Source organism: Cervus elaphus, chromosome 25 (genome assembly GCF_910594005.1).
Source record: "Cervus elaphus chromosome 25, mCerEla1.1, whole genome shotgun sequence".
In the NCBI taxonomy this organism is placed as follows: domain Eukaryota; kingdom Metazoa; phylum Chordata; class Mammalia; order Artiodactyla; family Cervidae; genus Cervus; species Cervus elaphus.
Window position 1 is genome coordinate 15,800,680 of NC_057839.1, and position 15,875 is coordinate 15,816,554.

Sequence of the window (15,875 nt, forward strand, 5' to 3'; positions counted from 1 at the left end):
AAAGGAGGTCACTGCCCTGCTGATCAAGCACTTTTATTAAAGATCTACAAAGCATATTTAAACAACTTGGCAAATAATATTTCAAGCACAGAAAACCTGCTCAAAGCGTGAAACTCAACAAAACAAAAAAAGATTAAATAAAGGCACTCTTACGCTCAGGGCGATGTCTCTAGTCTAACCTAATCTAAAGAGAAATCTTTCACTGATACCTAAAGATCCTTCATCTCTATTGACGGGGTTGTTCCCACCAGCGAAGTAAAATTCATAGTAATAACTTTCCCTCTGTGTGCTGCATGCAAACTTGATGGGGCCACAAATACCTGAGCAGAAACATATAAGTGTACAGTCTCCTTAAGTTGACAGAAACTGACTTAACGCCTTTTTTTTTTTTTTTAAACTGCTATCTCCTCCCTTCATAGGCTAGCCTATAAAGTTTAGGAAGAATTCAGGAAAACTCTTGCTGCTCAAAAATTCACTCAGTGCTTGGGAAAACCCCCACCCTAAATGTCAGGCTAAGGAACACAAGGACGTGAAGAAGCACTTCACTGATAGGAAGCTTGTCAAACAAGAAAAGGCAGGGGAAACAGAGAGGTCAGAACAGCCCTGTCAGGTTCTTAGAGGAAGACCAGTTTGGTTTAAAAAAAAGAAAAGAAAAGAAACTACAACAACTAGATAAAACCAAAAAATGGAAGAAATCAGAAAGAAAAAGACAAATTAGATGACAAAATTAAAAATAAGAAAAAACTTACATTAATCAAAAAGCAACATTAGAACCAACAGCGAATCAGAAAAGAAATTCAGTGAAATGACAAAAGATTAAGAAAACATGCACACATTAAAATGACTAAGATATTCAGTTCACACGTGCTAGCTATTATCAAAGCTATTGATACTAGAATATCAAAACTATTGGTCAAAGAATAGCTATTATCAAAGATAAGAGATAACAGGCATTGGTGAAGATGTGGAGAAAAGGGAACCCTTGCGCACTATTGATGGGAATGTAAATTGGAGTAGCCACTGTGGAAAATACTATGGAGGTTCCTTAAAAAATGGAACTACCATATGATCTAGCAATTCCAGTTTAGGGTACATACTGGAAGGAAACACAATCAGTATCTTCAAAAGACATCTGCACTCCCATGATTTACAATAGCCAAGATACGGAAACAACATAAGTTATCTGTCACCAGACGGATGTATAAAGAAAACGGGGTATGTATCTACAACAGAATATTCTCCAGCCATAAAAAAAGAAATTCTGCCATTTGCAACAATGTGGATGAATCTTGAGGGCATTATGCTAAATGAAAAAAGTCAAAGAAACATAAATATTGTATGATCTCAGGAATATATAGAATCTAAAAACAAACAAAAAAAACCCAAAACAAAAAACAAACTCAGAACAACAAAATGGAAGAAATGAAAAGCCACAAGACCGGTGGTTGCCAGAAGTGGGGGGTGGGTGAAATGGGTGAAGGTGATCAAAAAGGGGATGATAGAGGATGAGATGGTTGGATGGCATCACCGACTCAATGGACATGAGTTTGGGTAAACTCCGCAAGCCGGGGATGGACAGGGAGGCCTGGTGTGCTGCATGGGGTCGCAAAGAATCAGACACGACTGAGCAACTGAACTGAACTGAGCTGATCAAAAAGCACAAGCTTCTAGTTATATGATAAATAAATAAGTTCTGGGGATGTAATGTATAACATGGTGACTATAGTTAGCAATACTGTATTGAATATCTGAAAGTTGCTGAAAGAGTAAATCTTAAAGGCTCTCCTCACAAGAAAAAAAATGTGTAACTATGTGAGGTGATGGATATTAACTAGACTTATTGTGGCAGTCATTAAAAAAAAAGATATATAATCACTGTGTTGTATATCTTAAATACAAGCTTATATGTCAATTATACATTAATAAAACTGGTACTATGGTATTATGTTTGGCCTGTATCAATAGAACCTGAAAAACTGTAACTTAAGTGTGGGCAAGGGTGGAGTAAATAAATAGTTTCAACATAGGCGTCTCAGTCACATGGACAGATATACAGAGACACATACACACAATACATATAGGAAAAAAAAGACAAGAGATACAGTAAAATGTTAGCAGGGTTATTCTTGGATAGTGGGTTTAAGGGGGATTTATATTTCCACATAAATTTCTCATATTTTCTACCAACTATCTGCTTTGCTGTCACAATCAGAGTATCACTTTTTATATTTTAACCATATCAGCCTTGAAGATCACAGTCATGGGAACAGAGGCTGAAAATTTTCTTATGAGATTTTATCATACCTTAAAAATGGCACAGGGTCATATGGATGTTGGTAAGTGATTTAAGGACTTGGTTGGCACACAGGGCCAACATTTCAGGTTTTACTAAACCCCTTACCCCCCAGTTACATATCTTCAGAGCTTATAGTTCACATTCTCAGGGCAGCAGGTTACTATAAAGTTCCTTGCCGATATCAGGGATGTGAGATGCTCTCATGTACATCTCTGGTACCCTGGATGTTGACGAATCTTGTTCTAGCCCAGATGCTCTTCTTTGAATTTATTATTCTGCTTTGTGTATCTTTCACTATCTCCATTTCCCTGCTAGTCTAATGACGTTCAAATCCTTGTATCAGCATGCCTGTCTGCAAAACCTGTGCCTGTTAACCCCATCCTATTCAGCGTCACATCTGGTGAATGAGTATAATTGATACGGCAGAAATACAAGGAGAGCAAGTTTTAAAGTGGCAAGACCAATGTGTGGCTCAAAAAGAGACTCCAGCACAAGTTCAAAAAAGGAAGGTCCTCGTAGTTTTCTGAAACAATACAAACTTTATTGAAAAAATGTACACAATGTCTCATAGTTTCTACTTGGAAACCACATTATACTCTGGGTTATGTTTGTTAAGCCAATGATCGAAGGGTAGAGGTGAGGAGAAGGGAAAATAAAGAAGAAACGCACATCAAGATGTTCACAGGGTGTTTTGAACAGTGAGATTTGGGGTGTTTCATTGCCTAACCTCATATGCCTACCCTAGTACTTTTCTGAGTTTTGCAAGTTTCTACTTGTAGTTGTATTGTCCACACAATCTCTCCAGTTCTCTGGTTATTTTCACCTGTATGGGGCCTCCTTTAGCTGAGTTATATCTTTGAAGAGAGGCCTGGTGAGCAGAACAGAAAATAGTGTAGGGACTAATCCTTCAGAAACGAGGTTCATATGTACAATAGAGAGACAGACAGTAATTTATGAAAGTTTTTTCCCAAGTAGATACTAACTTAATAGGTTATGAACACATAGAAGATTAAGAATATTTCTTGTCTTTAATAATTCTAGAGTAGCAATAGAAAAGTGAGACTTTTTTTTTCCTATTTTTCCTTCAAAAAACACTCATATAAATGAATCTAAGTAGCCAGCTGCAAATTCCCAGTAAAATAATCTTTGAAGACACAAAAGGTTAGATATTTTGACCAATGGGGCAACATTTGATCTTGGGACTCTAAAAGTCTAATAGGTCTCATTTATTTATCTACATCTAGTCTGTGGTTCATCCTCTGTAAGTATCACTCTTAGAGATTATACTTAGCCTTTCGAATCAAAATAAAGTATTGAAGTGATACTGTGGTAGGCAGAATTCTAAAAATGATCTTTTCAAGACACCTGTCTCCCAGTTATTCAAGCAAACACTCCTCTAGGTACTACTATGATGGGATTTTGCAGATGTAAAGCTCCGTATCAGTTGACTTTAATATACAGAGATTATTTGACTTGGCCTGATCCTATCAGATATTGGAGAAGGAAATGGCAACCCACTCCAGTGTTCTTGCCTGGAGAATCCCAGGGGCGGGGGAGCCTGGTGGGCTGCCGTCTATGGGGTCGCACAGAGTCGGACACGACTGAAGCGACTTAGCAGCAGCAGCAGCAGCAGCAGACCCTATCAGATAAGCCCTTTAAAATAATTTTCTTCAATTGATAGCAGAGTAAGTTACAGATGTGAACCATGAGAATGACTGGATTGCCAATGCAAGCTTGAAGACAGAGGAGGACAGCCTCCGGCCAACAGTCAGGATAAAATGGGGATATTAATTCTCCAACCACAAGGATCTGAATCTGTTCACAACCTACATGAGCTTGAGTAGATTCCTTCTCAATCTACAGATAAGAGACCAGCCCAGTCTGACAATAAACGAAGCCTTGTTTTAAATGGAATGGGGAAGTCCTAAAGGGGGAGCTCTCACACACTACCCCTCAGACCCCAGCAGAGGGAGGCAAGAATTTCTCAGCCCAGCAACAGCTCAGCCACCAAGACTCTGGACTCTCCTCCCAACTTCTTCTCTTCCTCTGTAAAGGCAAAAGCCTCTCTCTTCTGTTTTTTGGATTTACCTTTTAAGGTAAGTTTGCTTGTGCCAAATTACAACTTTCTGCCATCCCAAAATAAACTCATTTTGCTGGTAAAATAAGTTTCTAATTTTTTTTAAGGTCAACAACCAACTGACTCTGGCTGAATAAAACTCTGAACAGAAAAAAAAAAAAAAAAGGTGAGGGTTCCTACAGAACTAGGAACTTATCTTTTCTATCTTTCTTTGATTTTGCCCTTGAGATACCCTGAGAGCCTGCCTGAGGTCAAACAAGTCTATACCTAGACTTGTATAGAACTATAAGGTCAATAGATGGATACTGTCTTAAGCCTCTAAATTTTTGGTAATTTGCTATATAGTAATAGAGAACTAGATCAGGCATTATTTTGTTTCATTTACCAGTTGTATTTACAGAAACTTACTCTATTATAAAAGCACCACCCACTAATTTCCCTACTTTCCTATTCTCCAAAGATTAAAAACTGTTAAATTTATCTTTCCAAAAATCCCTTATGAATATGCAAGTATGTTTATATGTGTATATGCACTCAAACACACACACACATATATAAAATTACACAATGTATTTTTTCACTGAATAGTCTATCTTGGACAGCGTTCATATATCAGAATATAAAAGCCCCCACCTCATTCTTTGTAACAAACATGAAGTCTTGGGTTATATACCTGTATTATTTCCTACTAAACCAGATGCTTAATAAATAAAAGGTTCACTAAATAAATAAAGGGTATACTTAATAAATAAAGGGTATACTAAATAAAGGGTACAATAAAATATAAAGTGGTAACAATTAATTTTCCATTTGCTAGTTATAAGCAATGCTCAGTGAAGTCGCTCAGTCATATCTGACTCTTTGCGACCCCATGGACTGCAGCCTACCAGGCTCCTCTGTCCATGGGATTTTCCAGGCAAGAGTATTAGAGTGGGTTGCTATTTCCTTCTCCAGGTGATCTTCCCGATCCAGGGATCGAACCCAGGTCTCCTGCACCGTAGGCAGACACTTTACCATCTGAGCCACCAGGGAAGCCATATAAGCAATGCTAGACTTACCCTTTTCTGTTACTGTGTGAGATATCAATAAGATAAATTCCTAGAGATGGATTTGCCAAAGGGTAAATGTAGTTGAAAGTTTAACCAATATCACAAACTAACTAAAAGTGTTGTGCCAATTCACATCAACACCTAAGTGATCTGAGAGGGGCTGTTTCTCCACAACCTCGCTATCATCGAATTCTATCAGTGTTAGGAAAGTTTTGACAGTATGCTAGGTGAACAACACCGTCTCATTATTCTGGTTCATATTTCTCTTATAATAGAAATGAATCATCATTTCACACATTTTTGTTGGCCAATTTAATTTTCTTCCTGTGACGTACCTTTTTACATCTTTTGATCATTTTCCTCCTGGTGCATTCACCACTTCCATATCAATTTACACAAGCTCTTCATATATTAAGGCAATCAGATGTCTCTCAGTTATAGGTTTAAAAATATTTTTCACACTTTGTTTTCCTTTGATTTCATTTGTTACACAAAACTTTTCAATTCAGGAGAGACATACTAGTCTTTTCCTTTGAGGCTTCTACATTAAATTTCACACTTAGCATTAGAAACTTGTGATATTTACCTCTCTTTTTTCTTTTAATGGGACTGTCCTGATCACAGTTCTTTAAGGAATCCCTGTCTGTCAACAAAGACTATTCTGTCTGCAGAGATAAGCTCCAAAACACGATGCCAGTATCTCTTCTTCCTCAGGGCATTACTGATACATCTACACAAATAAATTAATGTTTTCATTTCTACCGACTCACTTGACGGCATAAATTCGTGTGTCAGTGATGAGTGTCCTGACACATAATCCTTGCCTAAGAAATATAGAAAGTGTATCTGCTGGGCGACTAGGCACTGAGAGGTGGCACTTATTTTTTCCTCGTTTTTCACGGGGACGCCCAGGAACCGGCCCCTGGTGTCTGCGGACCATACATAGCAGGGAATGCAGCAACAGGAAGAGGTGAGTAGGCATTTCACACTGTCAAGGTGTGAGGTTGGGTCCTTTACTTAACCTTTCCTTCTTTCTTTAAAGAAATAGGAACCGACCAGACTGTGATAAATGCCACTTCTCACAAAAAGTCTAACAGATTTCTCTACAGTTTCTGAGTGAATAACAACCTGTTGGCTCTGTAACATAAAGAAAAAGTCTCTTGGAACCTGAAAAACAGGATTTTCTTTGCCCATTATTCCTCTGATTAAATACAAAACTATGCTTTGAAGGGGAAAGAATTCTCCATAGAGAAAAGAAAAATAATTAAAAGGATCATTAAAGTCTTACCGCATATTCTTTAATCTCAATATCAGAACTGAAGAGAATCATGACAATAAAAGCCTAATCAACGGGCACAACAGTATCATGCAATCAATACAGAACACTATAAAGACGAGTAGGACTAAATGCTTTAAATCACAGCTGAACTATATAAAAGAAATAAAATTTATCATATACTTAGAACCTGGTATATACTGGTGGCAGTCTGACAGAGGGATGAAAAAGATAAAACAAAGGGATAATTCCAGCCCCTAAGCAAAGTATTTGATCTTGCTTGACCCTCTGGTCAGCTTTCACTAAAATGACAATACAATATCAATCTCCAAAGTATAAAAGTAACAATATAAATAGTTGTGTACTCACCATTCAGCTTTAGAAACATATTAGCAACTGCTTACTCCTCTCCACAATTATACCTCCTCACACATTCTCAGACATAACTGCTACCATGAGCTGGGTCTTTCAAATGACCGTATTTTCCTTTAGACTCTTACTACAAATGTGTATTTGTTGCTATTGCTATTTAGTCGCTAAGTCACGTCCAACTCTTTATGACCACATGGACTGTAGCCCGCCAGGCTCCTCTGTCCATGGGATTTCCCAGGCAAGAATGCTGTAGTGGGTTGCCATTTTCTTCTCCAGGGGATCTTCCTGACCCAGGGATTGAACCCAGGTCTCCTGCACTGGCAGTCAGACTCTTTACCACTGAGCCACCTGGGAAGCCGACAAATTTATATACACATATACATATATGTGTGTGTGTGTGTGTGTGTGCATGTGTACCCCTAAAGAAAACGTTGCATGTAGCATCATGGTAACCTTATAGGTATGGTTTAAGCACGATTCTTTTGCAACTAGCTTTTATGCCCAACACCATCTTTGAGTGCTAGTTCATTTGTTTACTAAGTACACAATGCTTTGTGGATAACTATGCCTCAATTCATTTATCCATTTTCTAACTGACAGACATTTGGGTTACATTCCTTTAAACGTTTAGATACAACAAGTAACATTTCTATGAGTAGTCTAGAACATGTCTTCTTGCATATACATGTAGGAGAATCTATAAAGTTTTGTCTAGGAGTAGTATTTCTGGACTTGAGTAGTTTTACTGCATACAGTATCATAATTTTATGAACTTATCTTTTGCTTTTTTAACTTTACCATCTTTTATTTATGAGGAAAATAAAACTTCATTCCAAAGGGGCATCTACCTCCCTCTTTCTCTCTCCTGTTTCATCCCCAAACATGTTTAGATAACTTCCACTCTCAACTGGAGATCCCCACTGAGCAGAAGGACTGCTTTCTAGGAGACAGTCATACCCTAGTTTAAATATAAAATCAACACTATCTGAACACCTATATGTGAGAGTTTCCACAAGAGTATATCAGAGGTAGGGCTTAATCACTTATCCTTTAAACCCAACATCCTCCATAATCTCGAGCACATCTTCCTACAGATCCTCCACAAAATCTCTGAAAGGCACTCAAAGTCAAAATTCATTCTCCTTTTTGATTCTCATATCTCTTTTCACCTTTATATTCCCATACAATCAAGCACACACATCCCACACTCTAGCCACACAGTAGGAATTCCCCTATCTCTCATCCCATTTCTACCTACCAAAGTCTTGCGCACCTTTCAACATCATGTGCAAGTGGCTCCTTCAACAGCTCCCAAACTCTCCCGCTTGGCATTAACCCTTTTGTACCACCTTGGACAGAATTTTTTAAAAAATAAAAAGAAGTCTTCATTTTATAGTTTTTTGTAATGTGGCTCTACCATCCTTCTAATCAGCTCTTGAGGCCAAAAGCCTCATCTTTTGAATCTTCTTTGTGCCGGCAATGGGTCTAGATGTAAAGGTAAGTTATATATATATACCACTGGCAGGTAAGACTTTAAACTCCTGCCCACATATAAGAGGAGACATGTTCTAGACTGCTCAGAGCGTCATTGTTTGTGATAGTTAATGTATATAACAGGTAAGTTCAACTTTAGGGAGAAAAATGCTGAATAGTTCTGACACATTTTGGGACTTGAGACCCCAAAATACGTTAACACTGGCACATTGAATATTTTAAGGTGAAGGGATATGAGGAGCAACGCATGAAGGAAGGGCTTTCTGTCTTGCCCATAAGCGGGTCATAAAACCTTCATGTGAGAGGCACACTCTCTATACCTGAAGGAAAGGAGCTTTCTTATCTCTGAAGACAAGGGACATAGAAGAATCTGAACAAACATGTCTTGCTGAGTTTTCCCCAGCTTACTAAGATTAGCCCACCTTTGTCCTAAATATCTTTGCACGACTCCCCACTCTTGATCAAAACTGTAAAAACTAATTTAACTGTTTCTTTGGATTTTCATTTCCTTATGAATGCTCCATAAAATGTATATTAAATAAATGTGCATGCTTTTCTTTTGTAATTTGTCTCTGGTTACCGAGGTTCTCAGTGGAGAAGTTAGGAGGGGAAAGAGAAAGACGTTTTTCTTTCCCTACAGTTCTTAACACTAATCCACTGCATGTGAATTATCATGGCTATATGTCCAAAAGGAAATCCTAACATTGGGAGCATGACTTGCATCATCCACAAATTTAGACACGAAAAAAAAAAAAAAAAAACTGAAATAAGACCTCGTGAGGAATAAAAAGGAATTCTCACTTTCAGAGTTCACGTGCTCAAAGAGAGGATGGGCTGACTTCTCAAAAAGAACAACTTAGTGATAAAGCAATAGAGAAACCAAGATAACAAGGTGTGGAGACACATCCAAAATTCAAAATGCCCAGCTTTTAAAAAACTAGCAAGAAAAAACAAACAAAACTACAAGAATAAGTAAAACAGAACTCAAAGTAATTCATTACCTGCATGAGCAGAAAGAGGTGAGTGGGGCCGAGGCAATGCTGGGGACTGTCCATTGCCTATCAAGCTTTTCCGGTTGCTGGTTCGGCAACTGTCAAAAGGAAAGGAAAAACAGTTTAAAAAACAAGAGAACCTAGCATCCATAATGTTCAAGTATGTTCAGAGTAGACATAGCTTAGACTGAACAATCTATCTGCTCATGTTACTTCTAAAATTTTTGCAATATGCAGTCACTAATATTTGAAAGGTGGTTGTTTCCTGAATAGTAGAAAACATAATATATTCATATCATATAGAACACAATCAATATTCTTCACCACCAGTGAAGTTATAATCAAATGCCTTCTTTCGGCTCTTGACTGCAAATATGTAACATGCCATACACACAAGTGATAAGGATTCAAATCAGCAAACCACAGGTAGCAGCTTTGTTGACATGAAATTTCTAATACAAAATTACATGCAATGAAGCGCAATGACATTAATCTTACAATGATGCACTAATTAAAAATCTAATTATTTAGACAAATTTCATACTTGTGCCTTTTGTCAATAAAACAGCTGATGCCTAAGATACATGTACAATATTTCACTACTCATTCATTTTTCATCTTCATACCATACTCAAAATTCCTTATTAAAATAAGTATTTTGGGAATCATAAAAACAGATTCCAGTTTGCATTAAAATAACAATGAAGGCCTTTTCTCAGAGGCACATTACCTACTGTTTTTTATCCTGGTACCCAGTGAGTAGAAATACATTGCTACATATATGCACAGGGCAACAACTACAGGTCCACTATTTTTTTCCTGTTTCTGATACTAGAAAGTTATAAAATGGTTAATAACGTTCCCAAGCCTTAGAGCATAACACAATAGTTGATGATGAAGTGGATATTATCTTACTTTCCTTTGCTTTTCTGCAGCACAGACTGCTACATCATAGCCATGGTTAGAAAAGGATAATAAAAACCAGCAGGTTACCTCATTGAATTCACTTATAAGGTTCACTGTAATTCCATCCTCCTACACTAGAGCTGCCCTTAACCACCATTACAGATTTACTGTAATTTCTTCTTAATTCAGAATATCTCTCTGTTACAGTACTCTTTAAACAGGAATCTTCACCTACTTCTAAATAACATATGGCGGACATATTTGAGAGTTTGTATAAAATATATGAAAGAAACTTTTCTCAATACTTCTGAATAACACATTTCAAAACCAAACCAAATTTCTTTCCACAATATTGACTTGGGGAACCAATCCTCTCTTTTAGATGTTTGCTACCTATTATCATTCGTCAACATTCTCATATTTATAATTTCTTAAGGTCAGGCTACATCATTTTACTTTCCTTACTGGAGCAATCAACAGCCCTCAGCATTATCTATGTGTTTAATTAAGATCATGTTTACTCAGCCTTAAAGAAGTTGTTGCATAAGAATAGACCCTTGATACTTAATTATGAAGGTGGAATGTGGTATTATCAACTCATCTATCAAGAATCATTATCTGACCTATTAACAAATTCATAATCAAGTCAGATCATGTGCTTGTTTTTTAAAGAAATATTTTTTACACTGTATTTTATGTCAATTCAAATTAACATCTTTCATTTTAAAATAGGGATATTAAATATATCAACTTGCTAAAGCTAATAAGAAATTATAAATGAAAGATCTATATCCTGGAACTCTCACAAAAGTTATTTGCTAATTTGAGCAAACTGGGAAAAACACAGGCTAACTTACATAAAAATGGATATGTGTTATTTTTTACATTTAGTATTTTATCTAAATCATTTATGTAAATTTTCTATTGACATTCAATTATTAATTTATACACATATAAATTAAATGAAGAAGAAATACCTATCAATTGATATCTACTGATATCAATATATCAATAGAAACAGTAATCTAATGAATATTTACATAGGGATATTAGTGAAGTATGCTGACTTAAAATTTAGAAAATGATATTTCTTAAAAACATTTAAATTAAATTTTCCTAAGACACAGAATATAACTAGTCCAGTACCACAGCAAGAAAGTAGCCAACAATTTGTATCTAAAACAAAGAAAAACACAAACAAAAATTCTCACAATTGTATCATTTACTGAAAGTCTACCAGAATAAATGGATATTGAAAAAGTACTGATTTCAAAAATGTGATTTAAAAAAAAAAGTCTCAAAAAGAAATGTCTGACTAAAATGATGCCATCTACTTGTTTCTCCTCAAACCAGTCAATACTAAGCGAAATCAACCCTGAATATTCATTGGAAGGACTGATGTTGAAGCTGAAGCTCCAGTACTTTGGTCACCTGATGCGAAGAGCTGACTCATTGGAAAAGACCCTGATGCTGGGAAAGACTGAAGGCAAATGAGAAGGGGGCAGCAGAGGATGAGATGGTTAGATAGCGTCACTGACTCAATGTATATGAATTTGAGCAAACTCTCGGAGACAGTGGAGGGCAGAGGAGCCTGGCTGGTGTGCTACATACACTCCTTGGGGTTGCAAAGAGTCAGACACGATTTAACGAGTGAACCATCCACTTGTGTGGTCAATATAAAATACAAAAATAAGAACAAAGTTTATATTACATTCATCCCATGTTTGCCCATTGTCTAAAAAGATTTGTAATCTTTACAAATCTATGATTGTGAATGTAATTAAGGATGAAGAAAAATAGGATTCTTTACCTAATAACACAAGAGCAAGTTAGAGGAAGTTAAAAACAAGCTGCCTCAGAATTTGAACAGTTCACCATGAAGACACTGGTATTGTGTTACACAAATCCTTAAATAGTTGAGGCATGTCTTATTGACAGATGTGAACAATCAAAACTGAAGTTGTCTTCTCTATCCTCTGTATTGATCTTTAGCATGAAGCTAGAGAGAGAAGTAAAATTTTTGAATCTCTCAAAATCAAACATGAAGCTTTTAAACATGAAAAGTTCCTCAGCAATGCAAAACTAGACTTTACAAAACATAGCTCAAAGCAGAAATTTAGATACGTACACAAATCTCTACACTCACAAAATAGGGTCTTGGCCTCTCAAATGAACTTATTTGTTGCTAATATTTTTAAGGGTAATGAGGCATATTTTACACTATATTTAACCTTAAAGCACCTAGATCTTGCATATGTATGTATATATGGATATATGTATGTATATATGTGTATATATATACACATATATATATGAAAGTATTAGTCGCTCAGTCATGTCTGACTCTTTGAGATCCCATGGACTGTAGCCCACCAGGTTTCTCTGCCCATGGAATTTTCCAGGCAAGGACACTGGAGTGGGTTGCCATTCCCTTCTCCAGGAGATCTTCCTGACCCAGGAATCTAACCCATGTCTCCTGCACTGCAGGCAGATTATGTTCTAAGCCACTAGGGAAACCCATATATCTCAAGTATATGTATATATTAAGTGTACGTGAGTGGGGTGGTGGTTTAGTCATGTCCAACTCTTGCGACCCCACAGACTACAGCCTGCCAGGCTCCTCTGTCCATGGGATTCTCCAGGCAAGAATACTGGAGTGGGTTGCCATTTCCTTCTCCATATATTAAGTATATGTGTGTGTGTGTATATACTTTAAAAATACTGAACCCTATTGAGATATTCTGTACCTAACTTTTCAAAGCTGGAGAGGAGGGTGGTCATCCAATCTCATTGCCCCCTACTTCTGGTATCTCTGAGAGTCACTTATTATTCTAAGTACCTGATTCCCAATAAATGAATTAAAATCTGCCTTTAACCCCAAAACAAGAGCACTCCTAGTAGACAGGACCTGAATATTTACCACCTAGACTGCCACAGCACCTGGCACTCCCTGCATTAATAATGACACTGGTGCAAAACGCTGAACTGACCTCTGTTGTCATTATTTATTTATCCAGGCATCACACTCTTTTCCTGATGAAAGGGAGGAGCTCATGGCTAGCAAGTGTGAGGCAGGCTCCCCTGGAGCTGGTGACCACATCATTCTCATTTAACCCATAAAGTGGTGAAGCAGTGGAGACATCACCACTTGAGCAAAATCAAGGTCCCTTTTCTCTCACCAGCACAACTAAGTTGAACCACGCTTGCTTTTTCTCAAGTCCTGTCAAAGGGGAAAAAGAGGTGCCATCCTACCAGGTAAAATACAAACATCATTCCTACTGTAGCAGGAATATCTTAGCTGAAAATTTACCCTCTTCTAACTGTTTGAACTTGTAAAGAGTTATCTCCAGTTCAGCCTTAGGAATCTTAAAGGTATTTGATTGCAAAAGTGAAACTAAAGAACCATTATGGGTAATGATAACCCTATACGCAAAACAGAAAAAGAGACACAGATGTACAGACTTTTGGACTCTGTGGGAGAAGGCGAGGGTGGGATGTTTCAAGAGAACAGCATCGAAACATGTATATTATCTATAGTGAAACAGATCACCAGCCCAGGTTGGATGCATGAGACAAGTGCTCGGGCCTGGTGCACTGGGAAGACTCAGAGGGATTGGGTAGAGAGGGAGGTGGGAGGGGGGATCGGGATGGGGAATACATGTAAATCCATGGCTTATTCATGTCAATGTATGACAAAACCCACTACAACACTGTAAAGTAATTAGCCTCCAACTAATAAAAATAAATGAAAAAAAAAGAAAAAAAAAAAAAGAACCATTATGAATTCAAGTTCTAGCTATCCATTCCCAAAATACAATCTCTTTATTTCATTCTTTAAGAAGAAATGGAAATCATCCACCCTGACGGTACTTGGTTCTTAAAGCCAAAGCCAAGAATAGCCACTGCCCACAAAGTACCTGCCTCTCCTCATGACACCCAGCTGAAAAAACCGCATGGGGCACTGCCTATGGACAGCACGCTCAGTTTTTCCTCTCATCTGGCAAGGTGACACAATGGCACAGATTCTTGCAAAATCTGAATTTAGCCCAAGAAGACAACTGGAGACAACAGCAAAGGTAAACAGTGGACTAGAACAGGGGCTGACGGTGCCAAGTGAGCCTTCCTTATTACCTCACTCCTCTGGTTCCTCCCTGCAAAGACCCACCTACTGACAGACAGCACACACACACGCAGACACACACACGCCCAAGGGACGATCACTGTTGACCATGACCCCGGGATCTGAGAAGAATGGGAGGTGGAAAGGTGGTGAGAGTCCTTCCAAGTGAGTAGGCCTGCCGAGCCCCCGCGGGCCGGGAGGCAAGGCGGGTGGGGACACCACCTCTGCGAGAAGACGGCCACAGCCGGACGGGCACCCTGGAGCGTGACGGGAGGCCCCGCCGGGAAGCGTTTCCTTGTCAGCGTGGCGTTTTGGCTCAGGCTGGTGACCTGAGGATCACACAGGCTGCCACCTGCCCCCTGAGCTCACCAGGGCAGTTTCACAAGGAGCTCCTCAACCTTCCCGCGCCTGCCAACAGCGCCTTCGTTCATCAGGAGCAGAGAGAGACACACCACGCGTTCCACCGTGGACGTCAGGCCTCGGCCAGAGTGAGGGACAAAGGGCCACGAGGGGAGGGAAGGCGCTGTAGGGACCTTCGGTCCCCAGGACCCATATTCTGTCTCTGCCCAGACTGTCCTTCTGCTCAGAGCTCCCCGTGAAGGGTTTGGAGGGACCCGTACACGTCTCACACCTGGATCTGTCGCATCTCTCCTGGCAGAGGAACCAGTTAATTATCCTCTGACAGGGCTATAAAAGCTGTGAGGCCCACCAGGCGGTGGCCTTCTGCAACAGCTCTGAGTGGCTGAAATGATGCTTAATTTTAAATTACAATCATCCGGGGACATGAATACTGATCGGGTCTAATGGCGGCGAGACAAGCCGAGAAAGCGAAGCCCCAACAGGCAGTCATTTCTAACGGTCGCCGCTGACGGGAAAGGTCAACACTCAGTAAGACAGAGGACTGACCACGGCTGCGGGGCAGGGGACCGCCTGGGAAGAGCCCCGGGAATTCCGAACAGCTAGGCTATAATTTATTAATTCATCTTGATGAAAAATTTGATAAATTTGCACAGGAGGCCAATTACAGACCAAAGCTGTACTGAATGTGAACATCTGTTAACTATACTCTGATACCCTAATAGAATCTGACACTGAATATTCCTTAAACAAAGAGGAAGGCAGAAGTAGAGGAAACTGGGTATGACCAGAAGGCAGAAATTATCCACTTAATGTGGTATTACTGAGAACATGTTATAAAACAGGCAAGCTTCTGTTTCCTTATCTTTACAATGAAGGGGCTGCACCAGATCAGAGGAGTCATTACCTATTTTTGTTTGGTTTATGAAATTTGAA

At 38.7% G+C, this 15,875-nt stretch overlaps 1 protein-coding gene across 12 annotated transcripts in view; it reads right to left on the reverse strand.

The window, feature by feature from the left end:
• MAST4 (microtubule associated serine/threonine kinase family member 4) overlaps positions 1-15,875 on the reverse strand; it is a 603,634-nt gene that overhangs the window by 109,760 nt on the left and 477,999 nt on the right. For all 12 annotated transcript variants that reach the window (XM_043887657.1, XM_043887656.1, XM_043887655.1 and 9 more), the window contains one exon: positions 9,566-9,654. In XM_043887657.1, the coding sequence (XP_043743592.1) occupies positions 9,566-9,654 (89 nt within the window). The remainder of the gene's footprint in view (positions 1-9,565; positions 9,655-15,875) is intronic.